This window comes from Orcinus orca, chromosome 3 (genome assembly GCF_937001465.1).
Source record: "Orcinus orca chromosome 3, mOrcOrc1.1, whole genome shotgun sequence".
Classification (NCBI taxonomy): domain Eukaryota; kingdom Metazoa; phylum Chordata; class Mammalia; order Artiodactyla; family Delphinidae; genus Orcinus; species Orcinus orca.
The window spans coordinates 146,793,198-146,816,277 of record NC_064561.1 but is presented as its reverse complement, the minus strand read 5'-3'; the positions used below and the strand labels follow the sequence as shown (position 1 = coordinate 146,816,277).

The window sequence follows — 23,080 nt, the reverse complement described above, 5'->3', positions numbered from 1 at the left end:
TAGGGTGGATAGTGTTTCATTATATGTGTATACCCCATTTTGTTTATCCATTCACCCGTCAATGGGTATTTTGGTTGCTTTCACCTCTTGGCTGTTGTGGATAATGCTGCTGTGAACATGGGTGTGCAAACATCTCTTCAAGATCCTTCTTTCAATTCTTTGGGACATATACCCAGAAGTGGGATTGTCACTTACAGCAGGATCATATGGAATTTCTACTTTTAGGTTTTTAGAGGAACCTTCATACTGTTTTCCATAGTGGTTACACCATTTTACAGCCCTATCAACAGTGCACAAGGGCACAAATTTCTCCAGCTGCTCACCAACACTTTTTATTTTCTGTTTTTTTGATAGTAGCCATCCTAATGGTTGTAAGGTGATATCTCACTGTGGTTTTTATTTGCATTTCTCTGATGACTAGTGATGTTGAGTATCTTTTCATATGCTTTTTGGCCATTTGTATGTACGGCTTCTTAAAAGAAATGTCTATTCAGTTCTTTTGCCCATTTTAAAATTAAGTTTATATGATTTTTTATTGTTGAGTTATAGGAGTTCTTTATGTATTCTGGATATTAACCTCTTATCAGATAAATTATTTGCAAATATTTTCTCCCATTCCATGTTGTTTTTTCACTCTCTTGATTTTGTCCTTTGATGCATAAAAGTTTGATAGAGTCCTATTGTCAATTTTTGTTTTTGTTGCCCATGGCTTTGATGTTATATCTAAAAAATCACTGCTAGATCCAATGTCATAAAGCTTCCCCCTGTTTTCTTGTAGGAATTTTACAGTTTAAGGTTTTATGTTTACATTTTTATTCTATTTTGATTTAATTTTTGTGTGTGGTGTAAGATAAGGGTCCAGCTTCATTCTGCTGCATGCGTATATCCAGTTTTCCCACCCTCATTTGTAGAAAAGACTGTCTTTTCCCCATTGAGTGGTCTTGGCACCCTTGTCAAAGATCATTTGATCATACATACATGAAGGGTATGTATTTTTACAAAGCTTCAAATGCATCCTATGACATATAATTTTTTAAGGTATTTATAAGATTGTACCAATTCATGGCCCCAAAAGTTTCAGAAAAGGCTCTTTTATGTTACTGATGATTCTTTCTCAGGATTCTTGCTTGGGTTTTACTATATTAGGAGACCAGATAATGCTGAAGACAATTTGTATCTGGGTTACGGTGCATCTTTCTGGATGAGTATGAGTATGGGAGAGGAAAACAAAAAGGAGGGTTTTAATTTGTCTTTATTATTATTATCTGTTGCTTGGAATCCAATTTACTGCAAACACACACACACACATAAATGGAATAGTGTGGTAGAAACATATTAGCTGTTTCAGTTCTACTGTTTTCTGAGTAAGTCCTGTGGGTATCTATGTCTGTGTACTTTGGAATGTGTTACTTATAGATCCTATACCCGATGGCTTGAGTGTTGCTAATTATTTTAGGTCACTGGAAATTCTGGATGCTGTGATTGGGTGGATGTGTTTTGTGAGTATACACACAACATAGTGAGCCCTACTGTCATTAGGTCAAAATACCCCCTCGTTAACCATAAGAATCAAAAATTGTCCTACTCTTACTGTGCATTTTTTAAATGCCTGTTTCAAAACTTTCTGGAAATATCTTTCCCTATAAAGATTAAGTCAGCTGCTTCCTTATGAAGTCTCTTGTCTTTACCCTATAGGTACGTCCGTTCTGATGAGCTCTGTCCGTTTAGACCGTATCGGCTTTCTTGATTCAGTTGCTAGAGCGTGTTGTTTTTGGGAACTAGGGAGGGGAGCCACGCTCTTGACTGCTGTGTCGCCTTGCCTCTTAGTGAATTGTGCGAAGGAGTCATAGACGCGCATAGGCATAAAGCCATCTTATTTAACAAATCAGAGGACATTAATAGCCTTTTTCAGAGGAGAGTAGGAAGAAGTAAGATGGTGTCAGGAGATTTACTGTCCTTGGGGCACGTCAGATTCATTTTCTGCAGTTTCCTTCCCCCGGAATGGTTTCTCCCCAGTTAGTCACGTCTCCGTCTCCCACTTCGCTCAGGTCTCTGTTGAAACGTCACCACATTTCCTGACCACGCTAAAGTCGTCCCCCCTACGGCTTAAGTCTCTAATGCCAGCTTTATTTTTATAGCATTTAACACTGCCAGACACTGTATGTCTTTAAGCATATATTTAACTGATTTTTCAGCATATCTTCTGCATTGAAAGGAAAATTTCACGAGACCTTTTCAAGGACCTGCCTTATCCATTGTCCTTCCACAGAACCTACAACAATGTTAGCATGTAGTATGTGTTAATGACAAAGACATGTTAAAGACAGATATGAAGACGTGAGTAGTTGGAAGCAACACATATTAGTCACTTTAATATGTGTCACTTTAAATAACACATATTAAAGTAACTTTAAATATTAGTTACTTTAAATTAATAGTCAGGTTTGGTCAAATTTGATCTAAAGTCCCAAATTACAGATTTCAGAGATCGCTAGCCATCCTGAATCTTTCCTAATTAACTACCATGAGAGGGAGAAACAATGGCAAAGCATTTGATAAAACCTGAAGGGTAGTAACTATCTTATGTATGTATTTCAAGGTGGTAGATCTACTAGTATCCATGTGTAGGTCCGCATTGGAATCTCCTAGAAAAGTTGTCATTTTCGAGCCATATCCTTCTGTGGTAGATCCTAACAATCCTCAGATGCTGGCCTTCAACCCGAGGGTAAGTAGTCGTCCTAGCACGTCAATCACAAGTTTCCTTTAACGATAACTGAGATTTGGGTCTCATTAGCTTTCTTCTTTCTTAGCTAAATTACTGTCTCATCGTATCCATGATCTGTCATGAACTCTGTATCCATTTAGCAAATATGATTCTTTTTCCACAAATTTGATTTACTTCCACCTTGTCTTTCATGTATCCTGTTACTTCTCCTCTCCTTTTCTCCTTTAAAATCATTTTCCTAACTTTGCCTTCATGAAACTAGACCCATTTAATCCCCTCAAATTCTGATCTTTACACATCCCATCTGCATGGAAGGTAGGTAAATAACTATAATAAATTGGTTTATAATGGTCAATATGATTATTTTAATTTCATCATATATTTTTTGAGATTCTAACTTATGTAATCTCATTTTAATTTTAAGGATCATGGGTTAAGGGACAAATTTTCCCTTTTCTTTTGTACTTTTATTTCATCCTCTCTTGCCCTCCCCTCTCTCCCTCCCCAGTTATCTGAAGGTTAGTGAAAGTTTATTTCATATCGTTGATCAACTGATATTTCTTGAGAAAACAGTTTTATAAATATTCAGGGAAGTTTGGCAGAATTCTTCTGAAATAACATGATTTTCAAATTACATGAGAGCCCAAATTGCCTTAGTTTCTATTACTATTCATCTTGAAATCATTTTATGGAAACAAGGACTATATAAAATTCTCTTGGAAACACTTTCCCTCCTTCATAAGTGGCAACAGTGCACATATTTTCAGTGTGCTTTAAAATGAATTATCAGTTGAGTGTATGGTGTCATTTACACACTTATTAATCATACTTGTTTGGTAATAATCTTCCAATCAAAAGGAATTAAAAGCAAAATGAAACTGTAAGATTTAAAGTGGATTTTTGTGTTTTAGAAGGATTCTGTGCTTACTTTATTCATCATGGCTTAATTTTTTAGTGGTGACAACAAGAATCAGGAGCCTAATATCTTTTGTGTATTTATAGCTTTTCCCCTGTAAGCTGAACATCATTTTATGTATTTACACTAAGACTGGCATTATTTTCTTTTTTCTTCCCTCTGACTCAGTTATAAATCCTATGTCCTTGAGCCATCTTATTAAAGTCTTCCCTTTTTTTTTTTTTTTTTTGTGGTACGTGGGCCTCTCACTGCTGTGGCCTCTCCCGTTGCGGAGCACAGGCTCCGGACGCGCAGGCTCAGCGGCCATGGCTCACGGCCCCAGCCGCTCCGCGGCATGTGGGATCTTCCCGGACCGGGGCACGAACCCGTGTCCCCTGCATCGGCAGGCGGACTCTCAACCACTGTGCCACCAGGGAAGCCCAAAGCCTTCCCTTTTGTGTACACAACACAGTCATTGCTTTCAAATTGACCCTGATGGAAAATTCAGGTACAGAAATAATATGTCTCTCAAGTAACGTGCAGACTTGCAAAGGCTTACAGTGAATACTATTTTTTCCCCCATTCAAACAGAAGAAGAACTATGATCGAGTAATGAAAGCATTGGACAGCATAACTTCTATTAGAGAAATGACACAAGTAAGTTTATCATCTTGTGGTCTTGTACAGTTCAGTTTTGCTTGAGTGAAATTATATTTTTAAAATATCTGAGAGTACTGGCCATGTGGTGAAATGTAGACTTTTCTATTATATGAGAGTATAATTAAAATCATAAAAAAAAGAAAATTGTTTTGTACTAGGATGTTTTAATTAAATTACATCCGTGTTTTGGCATGCTACCACTGTGACTTTGGAGGGTAATTGCATAATCATAATCTGAATGCTCGGCTCTCAAACTCAGACAAGAATTTGTTGGAATATCTTAAGGTAAAAGTTAAATCTGGTACCATCTTCCTCGACTGCCAATTTTAATTAATGGTAGTACTTTCAAAACATTTTAATGTTAAAATCAAAACTAATATTCTGTCAAATGTAAATTACACGTAAATAGTTTAGATGTAACACAGAATCTCAAAAGAACTTTGGAAGACACCCGACTCCTTGAGAGCATGAGTTTATATTTTTGACCATTAGGGAGGTTTTGGTGGAAGAGTTTGATGAGCAAGGATCAGGGTTTATTATGAAAGTCCAATATATCCCTGGGCAGGAGTCCAGCACTTGGAAAAGCACATCTTATTGAATTATTGAGGCCTTTCTACTGCCAAACACTTGGAGAAAGGTTTGAAGCTCATCATTATAAGTAGAAATTAACAATCTAATTGACAATACCACACATTATGGGTTGAGTTTGCATATGGTGGTTTCAAGGCGTGCACTGCCTCTAGAGGCCTTTGCAAGTTTATGGCAAGTATTACTCTGAGTCATTGCCTTTCTCTGGGGAGGGAGGGAACAGTGATTTCTCCAGTCTTGGGGCCCACAAAGCTTCTGTGCCACTCCCCCGCCCCCACTACCCCATCTACTCCATTTGCAGATGTGCATCCAAAGTACATTTTTAAAAAAGATTTATTCTTTCTTAAAATTTATTTATTTTATTTATTTATTTTTTGGCTGCACTGGGTCTTCATCACTGTGTGCGGGCTTTTCTCTAGTTGTGGCGAGCAGGGGCTACTCTTGGTTGCCGTGCACAAGCTTCTCATTGTGGTGGCTTCTCTTGTTGTGGAGCACGGGCTCTAGGTGCACGGGCTTCAGTAGTTGTGACTCGCAGGCTCAGTAGTTGTGGCACACGGGCTCTAGAGCGCAGGCTCAGTAGTTGTGGCACACGGGCTTAGTTGCTCCACGGCATGTGGGGTCTTCCCGGACCAGGGCTCGAACCCATGTTTCCTGCATTGGCAGGCAGATTCTTAACCACTGCACCACCAGGGAAGCCCAAAATACATTTTCACATTCCCAAATTTGATTCTTGGTTCTTTTGATAGTTATTTATTTATAAAGTCAAATACTCATTCATCCATTCAACAAATTGTATGTGTCAGACAGTGGTAAACAAGAGATCCTTTAATTCACAAGTCATATTATTTGCTTAAAAGCCGTCATTCTTTCCACCTGTTTTTCTGTGCCCTTTCTACATTATCAGAATTCCTTTTCAAGCAAACATTTATTATTTGTATAAGGAAAAGAAAACAATAAATGCATTTCCACTTAGGGGGAAAAAAGAACCTATTGCAGTACCTTACATACAATTAAACATTTTTGGTCACCAAAGACTTTGGTATAGGATATTTATACTATACCGTAGATCCAGAGCATTCTTGCATCTAAAAATAGCTACAAACCCTGACTCTGGGATCAGCTCTGTGCCAAGAATTGCTTCCTTTATTCTGGGTCATGTGTAAGCTATTTTAATAGGAGGCAATGGAGATGATTGCCTGTCAGCTTGAGAAGTTGGAGGCCCATGTGGTGTAATTTGCTCATCAGTGACGTGGCCTGCAACCTTGAGCAAGTTGCTTAATTGCTTGATGCCTCAGTTTCTTCATTGCCAAGATGGTAAATAGTAATGTTGGCTTCTCCCTCAGTGTACACTTCATAGGGATGCTGTCAGGTTTTATCCTGTCAAATTCTTTAAACTTCTCCAAATAAATATAACATTATACTGGCCTAAATTGTCACAGACAGATTGCCTTTCTTTCTAGGAAAATGTTAATTGTCTGGGTGAATTCCTTTTAAATATTTGTTAATTGTTAATTGTCTGGGTGAATACTTTTAAAAGAAGGGGTCATCGTCTTATGTAAATTTTGTCCAATTTTCTCATGTAAAGATCTACCCGAAGTCAGTACCCTCAGATATGAGCATGAGTAGTAGCTATTACAAGTTTCGCTTTAATGTTAGTTAAATGTTAAAAATGTCAAAGAGAAACCAGACGCTTGATAAAGGTGACAAGACAGATTTATTCAAGTACTGCAGTAGGGGAGAGAAACTTGCGGTGTGAGCTGAGATCACCTCCGAGTAAGGCAAGGTGACCGAGATTTTTAAAGTGAAAACAGAGAGGGAACAAAAAGGGGCTACAGAGAAGTGAAAATAGGGGGGGCTCTGGGGAAATGGAAATTTCAGGGGGGATAAGAGAATTACTGAAAGGTTAACTGTATGGGTTGGTACCTTTTGTGTTTTAGCAACATTGGGTTTTCTTGAGCAAATACTCAGCAGTGGTCCAGGGACTTCCAGCCTAGTGCATGGAAGCCAGGCTAAAATTCCATTGAGCCTCTTATCAAAACGTTCTGGCAAGTCCTTTGTCCTGCATGGAAGGTCAGAGTTCATATCATCTTGGGGAGAAGCAACTAGGGTAATGGCTGCCATTATCATGTCACAACCACAGGGCTTCACGTTTAACTGGATAAGGCATACCTGTTCAATCTGATTTTCCTTTTGCAGAAAAAGAAAAAGAGAAAAGAAAAAAAGGAATTTTTAAGAAAAATCAAAACGTATAATGACTTTTTTTTCAGGCACCGTATCTGGAAATCAAGAAGCAGATGGATAAACAAGACCCCCTTGCTCATCCCTTACTGCAATGGTATAAAATTTAGTTTTCCTCTTAATGAAAACAGCATCACTTCCTACTGCCTGCTTTAAGGAAAAAAAAAAAAAAGGCCTATGTTGCAAGACCTGCAATGCTACAGTTCTACAAGCCTATGAGGCCTGATGATTTTACAGTCCAAGAGTCCTTAAGGACTCTCACTTTAATTAAAATTTGGACATCACAAGGGGAAGAAAGTGCTGTCATATGCACTGCAGGGATATACGATGCAGTCGACAGCAGTTTGTTATCTATCATTTTAAAAATTTTGATTGGTTAGATTACATGGTGAAGCCATTTTGGCTCATTTAATTTTCTAGTGTGATAAAACTAATTTTCATCTAATTTTCTGTGTGATAAAACTGTTTCAAACACTTACTGAAAATCTCTCTATAATGTGTGTTTTGCATAATTTACTCCCTTAACAAAGATAGTGTAACTTTGATAAACTCTGTGTTTGATGACTGCAGATGAGGCACTGTTTCAGAGAAAGTAGGGTAAGGCACACAGCATTAGTCCAGGCTAAGCCTAGAAAAGAAGGGTTAGGCTATAGTTGAGGGGTGGGTTGAGAGCTCCCCTTGCTCTACAACACTTACTTCAAATAATTTGCCCTCTGGTTTCTCATCTGCAAAAAGAAAACAGTAGTATCTACTCACCTACTCACCGTACCTATGGGGGTTTTAGGTGCGTCTCTTTGAAATCACTGACAACTCAAAGACTATGGAATTTACCATGATTATCAGGCAGTAATACAAATGTAAAGATTATAAGAAATTGGTCTGAATGAGTACTTGTTCCATGCTACAGCCAGGAAGTTTTTTAAAAAATATGTAAAGATGGGCAAAGGAGGAAGAGGCCACCTCACGACTCTTAAATACTTAACTTTCACTTAGGCAGAACCTTACAAAACACATTATTATAGTCTAGTAAAACCATGACAAGAGTTAGGTTTTAGAAGTCTTTCTTCTTTGTATCTTTTATAATCTATCTTTAAAATTCTGACGAATTGAGTAAAAATAACACATAGTTTTTATTTTAACTTTTAAAATTCTCCTATTAAGTCATATTCAAAATGAAGGTAAAAATTTCAAATATCTAATCTCTTTCTTTTTTTCCCTGAAGTTAGCCTGATTGTTCACTTTTAATTATTTGTGATCATTTCCTTCAGCTTGTTAGTCACTCTTCCTTCAAGGAGGAGAAAATTTACCAACATGTTTTACAATTTTTTTAGTTATTATTTTCTATACTGCAAAGCATAAAACAATTAGTCCTTTCAGATACCTGAGGTTTTGATTTTTTTTCAACTTCATTGTCTACATAGGGTGAACAACAGTTTGTATATAAACCATTGTATCAGCACAAATATCCTCAAATATTTAAAGAAAGGAAAAATATCTTCATAAAAACTCATTCTTAGTTAGACAGTGTAGGGAGAAGCAGATGTATGAATCAACTTCTAAATTTTGTATTTAGATTACCATTATTTGAAAGCATATTCATGTTCACTTTGCTGACATCTAAGTTTGTGGTTATTAAAAATTATATCTCTTAAGTTTTAAAGAGCTACGTCTGTGTTTTCAGGTTTAAGTATCTTGTTTATTATATCAGCTCTTTAAATTGTTTCAGGAAGCAAAGCAAAATGATGTAATTAAGTAAAATTGTTACTGAATTTAGTTTATGTCACAGCAAAAATAAGTTTTAATCACTTGCCAACTGAGGGGAAAAACACTTTAAATATATGTGGCATATATTTGTGACTGATGGCTTATTTTAATTAATTTCAGGGTTATTTCAAGTAATAGGTCACATATTGTGAAACTGCCAGTTAACAGGGTAAGTTGTTTTTTCACATATACATACAGAAATGTGAGGGACACTTACTAGTCGGGAGAACTGACCCCTGTGATTTTTAGGCAGCCTCTCCAGGAAATTGAAGTTAACTCAGGCCAAGCCTAATTCTTCAGTTAGAAATGACCACATGCACCCCAGCTCTAAGTTTCTCCAAGATATCAAATTCAATTTCAGGCTGCTGCCCTGAACTTTTAAGTAAATGAGTCAATGTGAAATCATTTAGTTATTCCACATGTGATAGAGAGGACATTATCTAGAGATTGACCAGAAGAAGGTGATGTGCTTTTTTATCATTGTCAGTTTAATGTTAGCACAGCTTTACTTTTCTATATTGGAGAAGATATTGCCTCCAGATAGCTTACTTATCGGCCTAATATGCTTACAAAATAAAGAAAAAGCTAACGGACTCTGATTTCAGTTCTGATCGTCACCTAGGAGCAGTATCTAAAATCTCAGCTCACCCATCTATGAATCTCTAAACTATGAGATTCCTATATATTGGATTCCTGTATAAGTACATATATTCTTAGGTGAAAGGGCAGCAGTTAGAAAATTTTGTTAAGCGACTGATTCAAAAGACTTTGTTTCAATTTTTTCCATGAGCAAAGTGGGAAACTATAATTTGAATGTAGGCAATTTCTAATTTTACAAATATATGTAAATAAAGCATGATGATGATAATTTTTGCAGTTTTAAAATCTTGAACTAACTTTTCTGCTTAGCAAATTCAGATATTTCCCCAGTTGAATAGCTGGTGGATACTTAGGGAATTCAATAATAAAAGTCTCAAAAAGAAATGTAATTAGGAAGGCAGATCTGCTTGAATGTGATTACATAGCATATTCCAAAGCTAAATATAAATGACTTTGGATTGTCTGTCTCCTGTTCCTTTTCCATTAGCCTGAAGAATTATCCTTCAAATCAGCAATTCCATGCGATTTATCATTTATGCAGGGTTTTTGTCAAATGAATGCCCTATTAATCTAAATTATTATGGTTTGAAACTAGATAATTCTTAAACCAGTAAAGTTTGAAATTGTCATCAGCCTGATTGTATGTTAAATTTGACATGTTTTCCTGCATCCTTATTTTAAATGGCAGCAACTGAAGTTCATGCACACTCCCCATCAATTCCTTCTTCTCAGCAGTCCACCAGCCAAAGAATCCAATTTTAGAGCTGCTAAAAAACTCTTCGGAAGCACCTTTGCATTTCAGTGAGTATGGCTTAATGTTTAGGGGTGTGTGTCACCCACTTAGTCGTCCAGAAATGTGTAGGGAGGAAGTCATCTTCTTTTAGTAGTTGGCTGTTAGCACTGGACAGTTCACTACACGATACTTGATTAGGAAACCCAGAACTCTGAGAAGGCACCATGACCTGTTATATTGAGACCCCCATAAAAAGGTCATTGATTTTTGATTTTGCTTTTTCCTTCCCCTCCCCTGTGTTTTAGTGGCTCGCACATTGAAAACTGGCACTCCATCCTGAGAAATGGTCTGGTTGTTGCTTCTAATACACGACTGCAGGTAAATTTTCTGCATGCTTTAACAAGACTCATTATTCTTCAGTATTGGAGTTCAGTAAGCAGTCCGTCCTGGTGGTGTTTTCACTTGCAAAGGGGGATGCATGTATGCTTTAAAAAATTACGTGGATTTTTCTAATAGGCATACGTAATTTTCACAAAATAAGTCAAGCAGAATTGATCTATACACAACATAGGGATGAAAAGAAAAAGAAAACTGAGTTCCCCTATGAGAAAATAGTGAAACCACTTTAAACTTAATAGAAAAAAATTATCACAAAAGAGGTAAAACCTTACACAAATTCTCTCTGCTACTCCAACTCAAGTATTTTGAGCACAACCTCAGTGTGAATACTTTAACAGAAGAAAAGGTAGGGCTAAGAATAAGCAAAATGGAGATGGGACACCAAAGAGCCATCGGCTACCTGCTTTTCAGCCCGTAGGGCAGCACATGGGCAGGATACTGTGGGTGTGGTCTTCATCTTTATTTACGCCCTTCATCTCCAGCATCCCACCTCACTCTCATTCAGCTGATTTTCATCTGATGATGTAAGGAGGTCAGGAGATGAAATCCTCAACCCGGTCACCTGTGCGAGATCTCCTATTCTGATGACAATTGGGATGACACAACTAAATATAAATGTTCATAAATACACATTTAATATAAATATAAATGTTCATAAATATAAATGTCCATAAATACGTATTTATTGAATTAATATTTGGTGCATACTAAATACGGTATGAGGGCCCTAGAGCATGGAGATAATAAGAGACAATTTTAATTGTTCTGAGTAGTAGACTGGTCGAAGAGTTTCAGTTAATGAAACTCTCCGTAACTTGAAAAATTTAGAGGAACTAAGGAATGGGATGACAGTGCCGTATAATGAAAATCTAAGATATTTTGTTGATATACTAGCAGATGAGTCCTGATCAACCTTCTGTCACATGTGTTTCAACCACGTTTATTTTCAGTATTTTAGAGTCATTAATATAAAAGCCTACTCCAGGGCTTCCCTGGTGGCACAGTGGTTAAGAAAACGCCTGCCAATGCAGGAGACAGGTTCCATCACTGGTCCAGGAAAGATCCCACATGCTGCAGAGCAACCAAGCCTGTGAGCCACAACTACTGAGCCCGCACTCTAGAGCCCATGCGCCACAACTACTGAGCCCGCATGCCTAGAGCCTGTGCTCCGCAACAAGAGAAGCTGCGCACTGCGACGAGGAGTAGCCCCTGCTCGCCACAACTAGAGAAAGCCGCGCACAGCAACGAAGACCCAGTGCAGCCAAAAATAAATAAATTAATTTAAAAAAAAAAAGCCTACTCCAGTACTTGATACTAAGTGACTCTTTGTCATCAGCTGGGTGGAAACTCTTTACTAAGGATTTTTTCTGGCTGTCATTTTCCATATATCAATGCACTCTGAATTTTAAGAACAAGAATATTAGTACTCTTTTCAAATTAGACCTTGAAATCAGAGCTTTATCATTTTATTAAGAGCTAATGTTCCAGCATAAGACCAATGGTCTTCTTTTGTGAAATATTTAACATTTGAAACCATAAACTGACTGTTTCCTTTCCCACCTCCTCTCATTCTAGCTCCACGGTGCAATGTATGGAAGTGGAATCTATCTTAGTCCAATGTCAAGCATATCATTTGGTTACTCAGGTAAGCTTGTATTTCATTTCAACCTCAAATATATTAAGTTTTTGTTGTTGTATATTCTAGGCACACTTTTTTATCGAGTGAATGAAGCTTATTTGATGTATTTGTATTAAATTCATTTGATAAATGTCAGAAGTAAAAACAAAGCTCACGTGTCAAGATGAATTTATAATACTTCCCCTAGCATATAAGTTGGAGCATATGTTTTGTCAGTTTCAAAATTAATTTTAATTTTGTTTCAATAGTTTCTACATTTATTCCGTCTACAGTAAACATTGAAAATATAGCATGTACAAAATATTATGTAGAGCACTGAAAAATGTTTACGCATTATATTGAAGAAGTTTTAAGCAGTATGGAAAACTTAGCATTAGAAAAACACCCTCAGAACCATCCTACTTATGGACAACTTCTTGTTAATATTTTAGTGAGATTGTTTGAGAAAAATATATTGGAATAAACTGAAACCATGTGCCGAGGAGGAGCCTCATAAATTCAAAATATGGAAAGAACGACTACCAAATTGTTAACGTTCGTAATCCTGAGGTAGTAAAATTCAGGGTGATTTTTTCTTTGTACTTTAAAAATTTTTGCAATATTTCACAATGATCTGTGTGATTTTTTTTTTCTCAGAACAGAAACTTATTCTGTTTAAATATAAAATAATTACGCCCATTGTAAAGAAATCGAAACTACACAGAATTGTATAAAATAACAAATGAAACATTTTCCTCCTAACAGCCTCAGGGTTTGGTGAGTTCTCCTTTAGACTTAAAGGCTTTTATATTCGTATACCTGCATAGATAGTTGGTTTTGCTTATATGCTTGTGTTGTGTGGGGTTACATGAGTCCATTAAACAACTTCAGGAGATGTTGTTCACATGGTGCCTGGATGGTAAGTCTTAAGATCCATATATTATAGAAAAGGAGACTTAGAGAGATCTAATAACTAGGAGAACATTGAGCAGGCTTACCTGTCTGATTCTTTTGCCCAAGTTCACACTCTTTCAGCACAGCAAGTGGTTTCTCAGTGTTCCACCTCGACCTTTCCCAGAGCACATGTCCTAAGAGGACCAGGTGGGCTCTGTATGCCTCTTCTGACCCAGCCTCAAAACTCACGTGGCGCCACTTCCCATGTACAGTATTGGTCAAAGCAGTCACAAGCCCGTCCACATCCAGGGGCTGGGGAATTAGACTCCATCTCCTGATGAAAGAGTGGCACAGTCGCATTGTAGAAAAACATACTGTTGAGAGATATTGTTGCAGTGATCTTTGAAAACACAATATGCCAAAATAAAACTAGGAAAATAAATATCAGAAGAGTAAGATAGTATAGGAAATAACATCATGTAGTTCAGTGGGAAAGATGATCAGAATCAGCTTAAATCAGACTCTAAATCTTTTTAAAACAGAACACAGTAAAAAAGTAATATCAAACCATTTTTAATAAATAAATACAATCTCAGCATAGATAAGGACAACACAACACATCATCGAGTCCTGTGATTTTCTGCTTCTTATACGGGTGTAGTGACTCCTTAGATGGGTTCATGGAAAGGTTTTTGAGGGATTCAGATGAATGTGAAATTGGTCTGTGTGAATGTTTGTCTGGAAAGAGGGTAGATAGCTTTCATCCAATTCTTTCAGTGTCCTTGATCTGAAAAAGAAAAGGAAGAACCTCTACAGTACGTTGAAGTAGCTTCATACTTGGTTTGGAGGGCTTCAGGTCTAGGAGTTAGAGAGCAGAACCGTCTTTCTGCACTAATAGCTTCGCCTGTTCCTCAGCTTGACCACACCCACTTCTGCCTCTTTGCGGGAATGTCTGCCTTGGGAAGTGCCTGCATCCACACCATTTGCAGTTTGGTCCATAGGCTTTGCCCCATTTTCATTAAGCCTTTTATTGAAACAGCAGCAAACAAATAGGCTTGTCAACTTCAGGATAGTAGATGAGCATTTTTAAATACACTATAGCTACAAATCTACCTATTCTAAAACAGACAGGAATTTTAATTCTGTTTTGTCTGAAATATTTCACAATAAAAAGCCATGGCATTAACAGGTTAAGGTAAGACTTGTGAGTATCATAGACAAAAGGACTTAAATAGTTTTCCTTTATTAGGAGGAATAGTAAATTCTACAGGAATTGAGCATGAAGTTAAGTTGCAGTATAAATATATTTTTCTGAAATTGTTTATATTTTCCACCCCTTATCTTCTTCTAGTCACTAGATGGTAGGAATAAAATTTAGGTCCTAAATGCCTTTTAAAATCAAGTTTTAAGAATTTTCTGATTATATCAATTTTATGCAAGGGAAGGTCCTAGCCTTCTTTTCAATGCAAAGAAAAACAAAGTGTATTTTCTACTTTGTAACTTGACCAGGATTTCCAGAACCCACCAACTTTCCACCCTGCTTGCTCAGGGCACAGCAGCTGCTCCTTCAGGAGCCCTTTGTGATGGTCTGTGGCCTGATGCTGTCAAACCTTTGCCTAAAGTGGAACTTTGCAGTGTAGATGGATTGTATTTTGAGCTGCATCATACGGCTTTGTCCCTAAATTATTATTTTGCTGATGTTTTTAGGGATGAACAAGAAGCAGAAGGTGTCAGCCAAGGATGAGCCAGCTTCAAGCAGTAAAAACAGCAACGCATCACAGGTGGTGTAGCTAATCGGTGACTGCCTCTGATGAGTGAACTCTAGCTCCCTTAGCTGGCAGGACTTCGATAAATACTCAGGCTTTTTAAATCTGCAGAATTATTTTAAGTGGTCGTTACTCCTGCAGGAATGAAACTCACCCTAAAATGCCTTTATTCGATAAATATTCAATAAGTATGTATTGAGCTTCTACAAGATTGCTGGACATCTCCAAGATACTGGGCTACAGTGATCATCAGCGATAGACAAATCCTCTTGGTGCCTGTGTTCTACTGAGTGGATATAAATAAACTAAATATATATTTAGACAGAAAGAATGCTAGATGGTGGTAAATCTTACAGAGAAAAATCAGGGGAAAGGGATGTTGAATGCTGTGGGATGCAAGATGGAACTCGAATGAATTTTAAATGGGGTGATCAGGAAAGCATGCTCTGAGAAGGTTCTATTTGAGTAAAGACCTATAGGTGGTGGGTGCACGAGCCATATGGCTCTCTAGGAGAAAGAACACTCCAGGCACAGAGAAGGGCAAACACAGATCCCTTGTTGTTTCAGAGAAAACAAGCATTCTGGACAAATTAAAATCCATCTGATGAATAATGTGACTTTAGATTATTTTTAAAAGAGTATAGCTAGTCTAGTGTCTGAAAACAAAAACAAACCCCCAGATTTTCTACATGAAATGTTTCTGAAACCTCTGTGGCTTAATGATGCTATAAATATGGGTTTGTTTTGGGTAGTTAGATGATCTAGAATAATTCATTTTAATGTTTGAAAAGATTATGCAACTTTAATTTTGTTTCCCTCTAAATAGAGATGCTAGGCTTCTGGTAAAAATAAATTTGAGTTCTAATTCTATGTTGTGAGGCTATTGAACTTCAATTTAGTATTTTTTAATTTGCTTATTTTTGAGAGTAATTTAATTATGATTATGTACAGAAATTAAGTGATATAACAAATATAGATTGACATTAAGAGAGAATTCAAGGATTTTGCTGCTGGTCGAGATAGACCTTTTTTAAACCTCTGGAACTATCTTAGTGACTATTACTTTTTAATGATGATTCTTTTTTTTTCACTTGAATGACTGTCCCATTTTTACTCTAATTTTTAAATTCTTTTGGACTTTAGTCACAGAAAAAAGGACAGCAATCCCAGTTCCTGCAAAGCCGTAACTTAAAATGCATAGCCTTATGTGAAGGTAAGTTGAAAGTTTTACAATTCTCATAGCGTTAATTCTCTCTCTTATCTGTATTTAAAAGTTTAAGTGTGTTTACAAAATGCTCACAATGGACTAGAGAAAGCTTTATTCCTTATGACCATCTCTAAGGGCACAAATGGAAAATACTTACAACAGAGATCATAAACGTTAAAACCAAAAAGCAGAATTGGCAAGAATTCAACTAGTGCTATATTTTATTCTTGGCAGATATTTCAGAATGGTAATTATCTCTTTCTGATCAAGTATTGCTTTTCTCTTTTGTTAATATACCCCTTCCTCTTTATGTTGGTTTCTGAATGTATAATACCATAAAAAATCTGAAAGATGAACCAAGTGCTGAGTAGATAACCCAGTAGGCCTTTCTCATTCCTACACTGAAATTATTCTTCGATTCTGAACTTAGGACAGAAAATTGACAGGCGATTTGCAAGATCATATACTTTCCTTTGTTCTTGCTTTAAAATCTGACTTTGGCTAAAAGTTCATTTTTTTTTCTTCTTGTGTTGGGAGTTTCGGTAGCCACTGTTTACTGTTTTTCAAGTTTTTCAACGTTTGATGGTTATAGAGGACGCTAAGTTGCTTTCTACATAGTTCCCAAGTCAGGACCTATTTGCCACCATAACACATAAGTGATTTCCTTCCTATTGTTATGCTAATCATGTTCCAGACATAAAATTGTTACTTGGCATGTCACTGTTTTTATTTACATTTCTTGATAGCTTCATAAGGTGAAAGAAACATTTTCCATATGTTAATTTGTGCATGCATTTTTGCTTTTAGATTTCTAAGAGAAGGGATACAGTAACTTAGAATAAATAGTTCTTTAATTTTCTCTTCCATTTACAGTGATCACCTCACCTGACCTGCACAAACATGGAGAGATATGGGTCGTCCCAAATACTGATCATGTCTGCACACGGTTCTTTTTTGTGTAAGTGTAAAAACTTAAAATCCTATGTTACTGTCTTCTCCATAAGTGAGGTAGTAGTGACTACATTATTCTTAGGTCACTTTAGCTGCCAAAATATAGCAGACACGTATTTTCTCATCAACTCAATGTTTTTGTTTTATTTTACTAAGCTGTGAAAAACGGGGGTGTTTAAATGCTATTAACTTAGAAGAATTGAAGAAAAACATGGTCTCTTTAACCACTATCTGTGTGTATGTATGTATACATGTGTATATAAGTGTATATATACGTACGTACAGATCTTATATGTATCTAGATAGATATATGCACACACATAAATATACACATATATTATTTATAGATTTAAAAAAATATTAGACCTGGGAATGAGGAAAACAATAATGAGAAAGTCTTCTTCCTATAAAAAGTTGATCTGCATTCCATATGATATAGGCTGGCAATGCCGGGCATGTTAATGTGGGTTTTTTGACACAGCTATAGCGTAAGAGCTGCATCAAAATACAAGAGTGGTATTTTTCTTCCCTAAGTAAATGAGTGCAGTAGATCTGTCTGATTTTTACCCACCTTGCTTAACTCTCAACTTTTTCCCACGCCTGAACCTTCCTCATCCACGGTCCTGTCACAGAAAGGACCTCAAGGAAGAGTTGAGTATATCTGTTTTGTACGTTTATGTAACTTTCTAAAAAGAGGCTGGAAAAATGCACTGACTTGTTTTATAAGCCATGTCAAAATGACTGTATCATGATTACTTCAATATATAGCACAGCTGGAGCATGCTACATCTGCAGCATTTGATCTGTTAGCTTATTGACTGACGGTTCACAATGAAAATTTTATGAACTGCCTGGTTTTCTTTTGGTTGGTCTGAAAAGTGTGATTTTCTTATGATCCAGATTTATATATTATGTATTTATCTATCTTTTGTGTTTATGTTACATATTAATATATAGATTACATAGTATGAGACATATACATACCTATAGATTTCATTCTTAGTGGCAAGACAGCAATGAGTATAGTAAAAAGAACCCTGCTGCTTTTGATCAGACAGTTTGTGTCTAGGCTCACCAGTTATTAGTGAGGTGACATTGGCCAAGCTGCATAACCTCTCTAAGCTTCCTCAGTAGACGCAATATAACATCATCAATAGATTACAGTAGAACAATATACCGGTATCAGTTAGAATCCCAACAGGAAACCACTGGCCCTTAAGGAACGAGATAATTTCTATCATTCACAGTTAGATCACTTACAAAAGTGTGATTATAGGGAAATCATAGGTCTAGGACAGTAACCTGGAGCTAGTGGCACCAGAGCTATTATACATCCTCAGGTCCAAAAAGATAAGAATAGGAAGCAGTTATCAGAACCTGGTAGGAGAACCATTTCTAGTTCATCAGCTTTGACAGGAGTCATGGCCTTCAGTTCAGGGACTAGGCAGCCCAAGGTGACCTTGTGGGGCTGGAACCAAGCAAAACCTTGACCTCGCCCTCCCCATTGGCCAAACTCTACCAGAAACTAGAGGGCAAGGGAGCATATTGACCAAGTCCATAGAAGTCACCCTCCTGGGGCAGAAGGCAAGGTAGAGAAGTGTACAGCCATGGCTCTGGAGGCTCCCAGGATAGCTCTCTGCTTTTTAAGGTTATGATTCAGATTAAGGTATAGCACAGTGCAGGTCTCCACTGAAAGGCACTCATTGAATATTTTTTCCCTTCTTCTTTCTTGCTCATCTTGACTCTTATCCATTGTTAGAAGGTCGGCCTTCCAAAGGACGCCTCCAATCACAAAGTTATTTCATTGTGTGAGCTGGAGATTTTCATGGAAAAGTAACTCCAGAGGTCTTTCCTTAGCTTGTCGTTAATCAGTTAATCTGCTTCTTTTAGCATCTTGCTAAAATGCATAGTTGTTGAGCTAAATAACATTAGACATGGAAGTAGGCAGTAAACATTTCTCGTGTTACCTCTTGGCAGTTTTACATAAATTATATGTAAACTAAATCAGTGGAGGTATATGTGTGGGTGTGTGTATGTTAACTGGAGAGAAGGATTTCTATATTTCATAAGAAAAAAGCGAGGAAAGACCATCTGAAGAAAAGAGAAGAAAAAGCCTTCAGTACACTCAGATACTTTCCAAATAATGCAAAGGAAAAAATTCTATTAAGGTAATGATTTTCATTCTTTTATAAACACAAATGAGACTTCATTCTTTTTTCCTGCTCCCTCAGGAGAGAAGGAACTAATTAAGGAAAATTGATGAGATTCAAAACACATGAAAAGGAGAATCCATTCACTAATGTACATTCTAATTACAACCATCAGTTTTCCTTCTTTATAAAAGATATAATCACAGAGTTCTGCTAGTGATGTGCCTGCCTGGTGAATGGCACTATCTAGGAAAAGAATAAATTGAGGAGAAAGAAGTGAGTTATCAAATATACCATAATCAGACAGAAACTCAATTTCTATTCTTATTTCATCCTTTCTTTTTTTTAACACATTATGTGATCTCTAGAGTTAGATGCTTTGCCTGATGACCAGGATATAAATTGGTGAGGCCTCCTTTTTATCTGTTACTAACTGAAAATATTAAAAATTATATAAATTCTATGCTAATCTGACTTCCAGAGTGGAGATAATAAAATGTATAAAATTAAATAAATAAATAAAACAGTCATCTACTATCCTAATCACATTCTTCCCAATAAGTAAACAATAACAGAGAATGAGAGAAAAATGGGGGAAACTTTAGAACAGGGTATCAGAAAAAAATTAAAAGTAAAATTTAAAGGAAGATATCTGTTAGGAAAAAATAAGAGAGTAAGAAGTTTGAAAAAAATTTGTTGGAAGACTCCAAAAATGAATAAACTTAATCAAAGATAAGTGCTTCAGGCAAAAGGTAATAATTCAGATGTTAAGAACAGACTCCAGACGGTTCTGAGGGTCTAGGAATTGTTGCTAGAGCTTGATTTTGTTACTGGCCTTGAGACACGTGTATAAAGACATTAAGGTCAATATGTAGAAATAAGGCAGCTATTTTAAAAAGGGCCAGAAGTTTCACAGGGGGTGTGAAAACCACAGAGACGTATGGTGCTCCAGTCATATACAACAAAAATGTTATGAAATGGGGATTTTAAAGCTAGAGGGGAAAACTTATTATTGGTGTTTTCCAGAAATAGGAATAAATAATAAAATCCAAGAGAAGGTTATTGATGATTTGGCAGGTTAACAGATTAGGTGTATCTAGTGCCATGGGCACCCCATGTTACACTGCCCCCACCACTGCCATAGTGTAAACTCGTAGAGATAGGAGTGTGTCTTCTCCCTCAACTGTCTGGGACCAAGGAAAGGTTAAGAACCTCCAGGTTTTTGTATCTTGCTTATTATCTGGTGTTACAACCTACATGTTTGATGCTTTAGTGGTTCTCTGATTTAGAGCAGGCAGATCTGCAAATGAATCGTTTCCATAGTTTCTCTATTACGTCGATTTAAGGTATCTATTTCTCAAAATATTTCAAGAAGTTCAGAAATTTAGGAGCAAGAAGGACCAAATAAAACAAGACTATCTGCAGAAAAGTGATGCAGGGTATTTTCAGTTCTTGCGTCAAGCAGATGTCGGTGCTAAATAAATTTCAGGAATTCCTATCTAAAGTCTATTCTATCTTTTAAGGCCTAGCTCAAATAACACCTCTTCTGTGAAGCTCCTAATCAAAATTAATCTCTCTTCCTGGTATTCCTACAACTCAGTGCAGAACTTCAATTTAAAATTCAGTTTATTCATTGTATCTGACTCTTCCACAAGACTGTGAACTCCTAAAAGGCAGACTCCTACTCTTGTGTTTTTACTGTCCTGCGTGCCCTGCATCACCTTGCACGGTACCTGATGTACAGCTGCTTGTCAGCAAATTTTTAATGAATGAACAGAAGAAGGCAAAAGGGAAAATATTTTGGAATATGTATTGTTTTAATTTTAGGTCAAAGTTTGAAATATATCTAAAAAGGTAGCTACAGGAAAAATTTATAAAATAATTGTATCATGGCTGTTACATGAAATAAGAGATACTTTGCATCATGATTTTGCCAAAGGTACACAGTGTTTGAATGGGAACATAGCAAGGAGACAGCTTATTTATGAAGTTAAAAGATAGGACATTCAGTCATGGCTCAGTGACATAAATTGTGTGACATCAAGCTGATATGATCTGGGAGCTTTGCTTTATCCCAAGTCTATAATGAATCCAATTTCTCTGTCTCTAACCCAGATCTCTTTCCAAGATTGAAACTGCCACATCACTCCCCTGCTTAAAAGTCTTTGATAGCTGCTTACTACTTATAAGATGAAGTCCAGTCTCCTTTACAAAGGGAACCAACTGATTCCTTGGTGCTTTGTTCTTCCTTCAATACCACTGCGTTGAAGGTGGAGGAGATCCAATCTCCAGCTACATGGCCCACCATTTTTCATTGCCCGCTGTTTCTCACCCCAGGATGTTATGCTGCACAACCTGAACTGTATGCTGGGATTTCCACACTCCATGCTTTTGCTCTTTCCTTTCTCCATTAATCTTGGATTCTCTCTTCCATTTTCTTCCCTCATATTGTTTATCTAATTCCCACTCCTCTTTTAAATCTTAATGTATGTCTTCCCTCCTCCCAGAAACTTACTTCATGCCTTTGTGCTGCTCCCTTTTGTTACTGTGTAATACCCTGGGCTTGTGTTTATTACTGGATTGTTCTTTTTTATGTATCGTCTTCTCCATTAACTCTGTATACCTCTTGAGGTCAGGGACTATACAGCTCATTTGTGTTTGCGTACCTAGCACAGCGCTTGGCAGGTACGTAGGAATGAATGAAGTGCCCATTTTAGAACTGCTTGCTGGATATTTTGTCCCCCAAAGTCCACTAATACCTTAAAATCATTATGTACAAAGTGGAACCCATTACTGCTGTAGTTTTCAATTCCTTTTTCCATGCTCACTAGTCACCAGTTCCCAATTACATCTTTTCACAGTTTTCTTCTATAAACACCTTTGTTTCAGTGTGTATCGTTCTCTCCCCTAGAGTACACCAAAAGGTTACTAGTTATTTTCCATGCTTCTGCTTTCTTCATTGCTCCTAATCTGTTTTTTAAAATGCCAGATTTTTTAAACGTTGCCATCCTTACACCAGTGATGCCTGTTCAATGTACAGAAACTGAAATCAAAGGTAAGCAAAAAGAGAGACAATCACTCGTCATATTCCCACTTAGAGTTAGCTGTGGTTAATAAGATCATACAATTTATACCACATTATTTTTCCAGAAGGAGAGTTTGATTATTCCCTGCTCGTACAGGCTGATAGTTATTAACAAATAAAAACATGGCATTCTGCAATATAGTGCCCATCTGACTTGACTTCAGTTACCCATACAAACCACTGATTGAATAAAATTATTATCCAAGCTGTTTCTTGAAAAAAACTTGGAATTCTTTTCCCCGCTAATGTGCCTTTGCTCGGTCAGTAGGAATGGTTGGCTTTCTCACCAGCTCAGCCTTTAGCCAGTCTTTCCAGACTTAACTGTATGGTCTTTTCCGTGGGGCCTCTCCCGGTGTCCCACTCAGACAGGATCCGTCTTTACTGTCAGTTCTGCTTGCCCTTTCTTTGTATCACCCAGGCTGCCTTGTCCTCCAGTTATTTGCATAACTCTGTTATCTCCCCTAGTAAAATGCAAATTCTGTCCGTGTTTGGGAATCTTACATCTCGTGCAGAAACACGTAATACATATTGAATGAAAGCAATGACAAAAGACTGAATGTTCTAACTTAATAGACAGATTTATACACGGGCTCTGAAGCAGACAGTACACTACAGCATCAGATTTCTTACAAGAACTTTGGAGAAGTGCTGGATATCATTCAGTTCACATTGAATTTCTCCTCTCTGTGACTAATGAAAAACAGTGCTATCATTTCTGGCTTCCGCATTTAGGGAGTCAGAAAACAAGTGTAGGGCTTCCCTGGTGGCGCTGTGGTTGAGAGTCCGCCTGCCGATGCAGGGGACACG

General features: G+C 37.0%; 1 protein-coding gene across 3 annotated transcripts in view; it reads left to right on the top strand.

Moving 5' to 3' along the window:
• The window catches only part of PARP8 (poly(ADP-ribose) polymerase family member 8), a 182,530-nt gene that overhangs the window by 151,025 nt on the left and 8,425 nt on the right, over window positions 1-23,080 (top strand). For 2 of the 3 annotated variants that reach the window (XM_049708408.1, XM_012531662.3), the window contains 10 exons: window positions 2,600-2,725; window positions 4,212-4,277; window positions 7,136-7,203; window positions 8,991-9,039; window positions 10,159-10,271; window positions 10,509-10,581; window positions 12,178-12,247; window positions 14,822-14,895; window positions 16,024-16,093; window positions 16,961-17,045. In XM_049708408.1, the coding sequence (XP_049564365.1) occupies window positions 2,600-2,725; window positions 4,212-4,277; window positions 7,136-7,203; window positions 8,991-9,039; window positions 10,159-10,271; window positions 10,509-10,581; window positions 12,178-12,247; window positions 14,822-14,895; window positions 16,024-16,093; window positions 16,961-17,045 (794 nt within the window). The remainder of the gene's footprint in view (window positions 1-2,599; window positions 2,726-4,211; window positions 4,278-7,135; window positions 7,204-8,990; window positions 9,040-10,158; window positions 10,272-10,508; window positions 10,582-12,177; window positions 12,248-14,821; window positions 14,896-16,023; window positions 16,094-16,960; window positions 17,046-23,080) is intronic. The other variant, XM_004265941.4, reaches the window with a different exon arrangement.